At 43.7% G+C, this 7,428-nt stretch overlaps 2 protein-coding genes across 2 annotated transcripts; one reads left to right on the forward strand and one right to left on the reverse strand.

Moving 5' to 3' along the window:
• The first annotated feature begins 943 nt into the window (after positions 1-943).
• On the forward strand, positions 944-5,398 carry CCR75_009444 (uncharacterized protein). Its single transcript, XM_067967483.1, has 7 exons — positions 944-1,205; positions 1,271-1,723; positions 1,814-2,581; positions 2,632-2,875; positions 2,940-3,833; positions 3,901-4,159; positions 4,231-5,398. The coding sequence occupies exons 1-5, from the start codon at positions 1,029-1,031 to the stop codon at positions 3,392-3,394; spliced, it is 2,097 nt and encodes a 698-aa protein (XP_067817294.1). The 5' UTR covers positions 944-1,028; the 3' UTR covers positions 3,395-3,833; positions 3,901-4,159; positions 4,231-5,398.
• Positions 3,482-5,372, reverse strand: CCR75_009445 (uncharacterized protein; the record flags this gene model as incomplete). Its single annotated transcript, XM_067967484.1, has 5 exons — positions 3,482-3,829; positions 3,899-4,153; positions 4,225-4,317; positions 4,383-4,667; positions 4,725-5,372. 5 exons carry the CDS (start codon positions 5,370-5,372, stop codon positions 3,482-3,484), a joined length of 1,629 nt encoding a protein of 542 aa, XP_067817295.1.
• Positions 5,399-7,428: the final 2,030 nt, after the last annotated feature.

Consider the following 7,428-nt stretch of genomic DNA (forward strand, 5'->3'; position numbering starts at 1 on the left):
ATGTCACTTAGAATGGAGTATTTTTCACGGGAAACGTGATGCGTATTCCCACTATCATCTAACATGTCCATGTTCGATGAGGGAAATGTGGTCCTTGGACGGACTACAAAGTGCTACCAGATGTAACGGGGCACTACGACTTGTACTGCTTCAGTACAAGTCCACTTCGCACTGCTTCAGTTGCGAGTGGTGCCTTACGTTATTTCACGTACACTAGTACGTGCAGAGGAAGACTTATCTTTAAGGTGACCAGCTTAAAGAGGGTAAAATGAAAACTGTACTAATAAAATTAAGTGTCTCTTCTATCTATCTTGTAAATGCTAACTTAATTATAGACTAATACTAAACATGCAATTGAATTCTTATTTTATCTTATCGATCTCTTTTCTTTTGTTTACATCTATAGCTGATTAGTCTGCGGAATAAATAGATATAATGGTCTATACCTATTTATGGATAATATTTCTGATTATTACTATATCAAGTAATATTCTCCAAATATTATCTACCTTTTAGATAATATATTTATTAACAACCTTTAAGTGTTAATTTCATGTAACGATACCAATGAACATGGTTTTTAATTAAGTAGTCTTATAGTGACCACTCTATCCAATGACAGTCAGAGTGATTGTCGTTTAAGGGGGGTTGATGTAATGGGGTGATCGTATATGAAATTAACACTATTAATATATTATCTAAAAGGTTGAGAATATTTGAAGAATATTACTTTACGTATTAATATTCGGAAAGCTTATCCATTGGTAGATATAGACCATTATATCTACTTTTCCGTCTGACAACGGGGTCTTAGCATTATTGGTCAGTAGATGACCACATTAAATTGCACGTCGATAAAAGCGAATTTTAAATCTCGCATTGTATTTAGCCGTGCCAGGGTACTAGTGAAATAAAGCAGTTTTAATACTCTTTTGTTTTGTAGATTCAGCTACTTGCTCAAATTGGCTTCACACAATCTTAAGACGGCATTTTTATACGTAAAAGATACTTTCGATTGTTCAACTCGGATGCGACTCACATGCTTCGTACTCACTACGTCCACGCTGACTTTCGTAGCAGCAGCTGTCCCATGCAGCGAACAATCATTACACCAAGGTGCAACGATGCTTCTGAATGCTCATACAGACGCAGAGCTTGGCGGTGTCGGAGCGGGCAAGCGCGGTGACGTGGGCTTTCAGTATTTGGTACGACATTGTTTTGAAGATAATGTAATTTCTCACGCTTCGTTTGCTTTTCTTTAATTATCAAGAAACCTGCAGAAGCTCTCTTAGCTGCTCAAGCTTTGGCTCACGACGACTTCGACCTGGCGGCGGCTCAAGTCTTTCGTATCCTCGAGTACCAGAAGCCGGATGGGCTTTTGCCCCACTTAGTCTACGGCCCATCGGTTTCGTCTGAGTTGAGATGGATACCTAGCAATCGCACCTTCTTCCCAGGTCCAGCATTCTGGCAACAATCGTCGATTGAGCAGCGGCGAAAAGTCCATTCTGCGTCGGAATTTGAAACCTCTACCATCTCGGCTCCTCCGGTTGCTGCTGACGTTGTTTGGGAAATATTTCAGCTTGCACCTTACGATTCAATGGTGGGGGGTAAAGCTACAGCTGTGCAGTTCTTATGTCACGTCTATGAACCGTTGAGAAAGCTGCAGAAACACTTATTTTCGACACGGAACGGTACCGCTCCTGACAGCTTACTCCTAACTCGTGTTAGTTAAAAGAATGAGTTTATCTTTACAAAACAACTACACGTGGTGCTTGACACTAATTACAGTTGCATGATGTATGGTCATTATTAGCACCCCTGGGAGACGTTTTCGTCATTATCGCCGCATTGGATTGCATTCCTTGCTGACTTAAAGACTGCACCGGACTACGACACCATTGTTAGCTCTATTCCTGAAGAAGCATCAGCTCGTTTTGCCGAAGGTGCTAGTGCCATCTATTCAGCGAAAGACGCTGTAAGGAATTTGTATGAGCCTATGATATATCTCGCGTCGCAAGCCCGCCACGATGAAGCTCTGTTTGAGTCTATTTCTAGCGCTAAAAGTGGCATAGAAGCAGCTCCATTTGGAGTAAAGGATGTCGAATTCAATGCGCTCGTGCTGCGTTCATCACGAGGCTTGGAAAATATCGGTCGTGTACTCATTGAGCATTCTTTCGCGTGCAAAAAGTTTGCTTTAACTCCAAAAGAGCTGCTCAATGACATAAAGGAATTTCACGTATTAATTCAAAAACTTGAAGGAGCTCTCATCGGGAATAATAATACTCAGGGTCTCTGGAACACGTCAGCAGATTTCTTTGCTGATTCCAGCAGGGTGTCATGGACCTCCCTTCACTCTTTACGCGAATTTTTACCTGCTTATGCTGTTGAACTGGACAGTATTAAAAAAATGCGTTTGATGAAACACTTTCTATCGGAGCCGGGTTCTTTCACCTTTTATTGCAATCAGTTCCCAGCTTCGTTCTTTGCATGCGCTGAAAGCAACGCGAACTTGATAGATGCCCGCCCAGCAAGTACAACGTGGGTCCTCTACAACTACTTTCTCCAACGAGGCTTTGTTAGGGTTTGTTTCATCGTAACTATTTTTTCGCACTTTAAACTTTAAGCTAACAGTTTTATGATGATAAGAATAAGTTCCCGGGCTTAGCCGACTATATTCGCAACAAGACGAGGGATATGGTGTGCAAAGCATCTTCACCTGCCCACTTGTATATTTTGAACTCCAACGAGTTTGGTCATACAGCCTTAACACTAGCCTATGATTCTCGCAATGCTGTACCTCTCGAAGTTTTTGACGATAGCTACATAGGCTCGACTCTCGCTGCTGCCACTATTCTCAATATTCTATTGCCAGCAGGTGCGTCGATACTGCAATTCGTTCAAGCTAAAGTGAGCTTATTTATATTATCAATGTTCGATAGTTACCCTGCCGCCAAGTCCAGACACGCCACCCATTGATCACCACATTCTCTCCGTCATTATGTGCGTCGAATTAGTGGTCGCGTTCGGAGTTGCCATGAGCTGTTTTCTATTTTCTGTATATTTTGTGGCGAACCGACCTCGAGAGACACGATTGTCTCCTACGTCTGTGGCTCTGCGACAGATTTCGGGAAGTGGTAGAACATTACCTTGGTACGATTCGGACCGCCACAGAAGCGATTTAGAAGTACTCGAACGATCTGACCAGATTTCGGAGTCATCTTGCAGTGTCTCTTCCCCGCGTTTAAATCGCGCATCACACGAACTGAAGGAGTCTTTGCTATCTGAAGAGGAGGAGCACTACGGATCTATTGGTGACGCTAAGCAGCAACAAACTCGGTCAAATTCAGCATGGATAACCGCTAAGAAAATTCTCGCAGACATTAGCCCCTGGTAGCTTGGCGACAAGTTAGAAATTTTGCTTTGAGCGATGATTATATGTGTGGACAATGCGACGATGGCTTAAATTAGCTTAAAGCTGTACCTACAGCAAGTCCTTTTTCCATTTTGCCACAAGTTGCGTTGCTGCCTTCGCAACAGTTGTAGTGGCGTGTTTGCGCAATTTGTTAATAGTACGCCCAACACCTGTGCTCTTGAGAATATCAACGGTAAGCACCATATCTGCAAGTGTACTCAAAATATGTATCGCCAAGGCCGCAGACACGTTTTTGACATTGCCATTCTGATTCAGCACGCCTTGTAAAAAAGCCACCTGTGTTGCAACATCTTCATTTACGGACAGAGCAGCTGCTGTAGCGGCCGCCACCTCAATGCTGACATCCCTTTCGTTCCCGTCAATTGCAGATCCGTCAGAGCTCTCCACCGGAATATTCTACATACACATCACCATATGAAGTCAGAGCTGCGGAGCTATAGCGAGTATATACAGCATTGCACTGACACCAGGATTGTGAATATCTGCGTTCAAATGAAGCTCCAAAATTGGGGTCGCTTCTAGAAAAGCAGGAGCAAATCCTAATCGCTGGGGCTCGCTTAGAGCCCATACCGCCTGCATAGTCATGAAATAACACTGTTGTGGGTCATTTTGCGTTCCTTCAGTAGCCCACGATCCATCTTCGCGTTGAGTCAGCAACAAGTAAGCCATCCCTCGACGCACTTGCACGAGATCATCCGAACCTTCAAAGCATCTTAAGGCCTGAACATAGCATTTAGTAAGATAAGGTGATGATGATGCAAAAAAAGTACGAGCTGGGGAATAAGGTGTACCCGCATTGTTTCGCCGAGCAAAGCAACATCTTGATGCGCAAGATGGTTAATTATGTTGTGCCGCAAGAAAAAATACTCGTGAGGAAGAAGCTCCTTTTTAAGTCAATTCTATTTTAGCAAATACAAGAGAAGCACAGTAATGTAGAGCAATATCGCACCGTCTCGCAGCGTAGCCGTCCTTGGTTTGTAAGTACAAGTACTAGGCTTGTCACAAAGTGCACTTGATCTTCGTACACTTGAGGTGAAAGATCCCCGGGGCCTTTGTATGGATATACCAACAACAAGTGTTGCAGTAATTGCGGCAAGGTATATCCAAGTGAAATCCCTAGCGCGTGCGCGTGATGCCAAAGAACGAGTGCACTCGTTAATAGTTCGTAAATAGATGCTCCAGCTTTGTAGGCCACTGAAGGAGTGCTTTCAGCGGGGTCCCAACCAAGAAGATCCTGCACAGCAGTTTAAGAAAGTTAAGCGCTTCTTTTGAATGCCATGCGTCTACATACCGAAGCTCCATAAACAGGTGGAGATTGGCTGCAGAAATCCAGCAACTCTACTCGCCTAGCATGAGAGATGCCTAGCCGCTCTATGACGTGAATTGCAGCGATTGCGTGAACGAGTTGTGTCGGCGTGGGAATGGTTCCGACAGCCCAGTCGGCGTGCCTGTCCGCCTTAAGCCACAAGGCACCAAAAAGTCTAGCATATAGAGCAGATTGACGCAAAATGTCGACACTTTCTACCGCCTGCAGATCGTAGAGCGACTGAATGGCGTGCAATCCCCAGCTCGGGAAGTTCGAACTATTGCGACCCATGTGATAGACGCAATTAAGACCCTTCAGAATGCTTTTGCGCCTCAATGCATACTTCCAGGGCTCTGGCGCCGCACGCTGAGCAGCTTTTTTGGCCTTGAGCTTTCGTAGCTCTTGATGCATCAAACGCTTCAGCACTTCCTTGTGATTCGTAAGGCTCACGCGAACCTCCTTCTCCACTGCCTGACGCACTAGCTTCGTGGTCAGCTTACATACATCATGGGATCTAATAACGCCCGCAATGGATGCTGCAATTTTGGACTCGAGCTCTCTGGAAATCGTGCGCGAGTTTACAATGAGCGATGAGCCTGAGGACGTCATCTTGGTGTACATACTCCCCGCCATGAATGTAAAATAAAACACAAATTTTTATCCGTCTAGCTACTCTACGAACATGAAACAAAACCTATTTCATTCGAGTGGTTATGAAAACACTGTAAAAGACACCTTAGCTGTAGAGGGGTATCCCGTTACATTAATATTATTTTCCTACAAGTAACTATAAAAAACAAGTAGAATTAGGGTAGTGACATCCGACAACTAAAAATGATTTCCCCACAACTATTTTGATAACATTTTTTTTTAATTCAAGTTTAAATAAACCGCTCCGGCTACAATTACTACTCCCACAACTTTTTCTTAAGAATAAATAAATAATTTCAAATTCGTAAACTACAATTGTTATTTCCATATATTCTATAAAATTATAACAATAATATCTTTGCAGAAGGAAATTGTCGGAGGGAATTTGTAATGGGGCACACATCGGTTGGAGAACCGTTGTTGTGGTAGATTTACCTTATGGGTAGTATATCCTTTAATCTTATATAAAAATAGTTATTTACTCAAATCCCATTTATTATGGGTAACAAAAGTGGTCGCTGTAACGGGGTGTATCGTTACATGAAATTAGCACTCAAAGGTTATTAATTAGTATATTATCTAAAAGGCAGACAATCTTGTGAGAATATTACTTACATAGTAATATCCGGAAAGTTATAATTGGTAGATATAGGCCATTATATCTACTTGCTCCGCGTCAGCACTGGACGCGCGCAAAGAAGAGACGTACAAGACTTTATTAGATGTTTTGTATATGTATAGAATTAAGTTAGTATAAAATAGATAGAAACAGAAGAACTTAATTGTATTAAATACAGTTTCTTCCAACCCTATTTAAAGTAAGTCTTTTAAAAAAAGTCTTCCTCTGCACGTACTAGTGTACGTGAGGCACTACTCGCACTGAAGCAGTGCGAAGTGGACTTGTACTGAAGCAGTACAAGTCGGCAGTGCCCCGTTACACCTGGTAGCACTTTGTAGTCCGCCCAAGGACCACAGCTCCATCATCTAACATGTACATGTTAGATGATAATGGAAATACGCATCACGTTTTGCGTGATAGCTACTCCTTTCTAAGTGACATAGAAAGGAGTGCGGTCGAGCGAATGAGTTCGACCGTAGGGAATGATGCCATCTTGGTCATGCTGTCCGGTTGGGACAGAGATGCCCTCTATTCAACCATCGCGAAGTTCATAAAACATGAACTTGACGAGGCGAAGGAAAAGGTAGCCTTGCTGAATCAGCAAGGCTCCTAACAGGCACAACTGTTGAGGTTACAACAGGTACAGACAGGCCTTTGTACCTGGGGTGACGCACACCGTCGTCTCGAAATCTTAAAGATTGACATCTCTAAGTATAGGGGAGTCGACGAAGACTCCCTCTTAAGATGGTTCGTCGAGTTGGATGATGCCATAAGGGCTCGTCACATTGTCGACGAGGAAATGCAAGTCGCATTTGCACAATCAAATTTGGCAAGTCGTGCCAAAACTTGGACACTAGGCCTTAAGTTGCGCGATCCATATGTCTTTCGGTCGGTAGAGGCTCTTAAACCTCGGCTCAAACAGACGTTTGAACCGCCTAGGGCTGAGTTCAGAGCTCGATCAGAGCTACTGAAACTCAAGCAAGGCAAGCGCGATGTTCACACTTATGCCCAGCATACGACTCTTAGCGAGTTGTATCGCGAATAACCCAGTTCATGAACGCACGTTGATTATGGTGTTCTTACGGATGGTCCCATGGAGACCCACCTGTTCCGCTTGGAACTGGATACGCTTGAAGAAGCAATATCCGTTGCGGAACCGGGCTTTAGCTTGAGAAAGGCTCAAGCTGGTTCGTCATCGTATCGTCCTCCAAGACGACAAAAGCTTGGAGGTCCAGAACCTATGGACCTCTCTTATGTCGAAAGCGAGAAACCTCGCCTTTCAAACAATAAGCGATTGCGAAAATGCAATCGCTGTCAAAAGTTAGGACATTACGCTCATGAGTGCAGTGGCCCACGCCCAGTACCGAGACCTACTGAACGTAATAATGGACCGAATGCCGAAAAGGGCAACGGTCGCGG

The sequence above is a fragment of the Bremia lactucae genome (assembly GCF_004359215.1).
Source record: "Bremia lactucae strain SF5 chromosome Unknown BlacSF5_NotPlaced_169_SHOA01000113.1_291909bp, whole genome shotgun sequence".
Classification (NCBI taxonomy): Eukaryota; Oomycota; class Peronosporomycetes; order Peronosporales; family Peronosporaceae; genus Bremia; species Bremia lactucae.

Bases quoted from the DNA above. Each gene is read 5' to 3' on its own strand.
- CCR75_009444 (XM_067967483.1), top strand. From the start codon at position 1,029: ATGCGACTCACATGCTTCGTACTCACTACGTCCACGCTGACTTTCGTA. The intron at 1,724-1,813 runs GTTAGTTAAAAG...GGTCATTATTAG, and splicing joins ACAGCTTACTCCTAACTCGT to CACCCCTGGGAGACGTTTTC. The intron at 2,582-2,631 runs GTTTGTTTCATC...TTAAGCTAACAG, and splicing joins TCCAACGAGGCTTTGTTAGG to TTTTATGATGATAAGAATAA.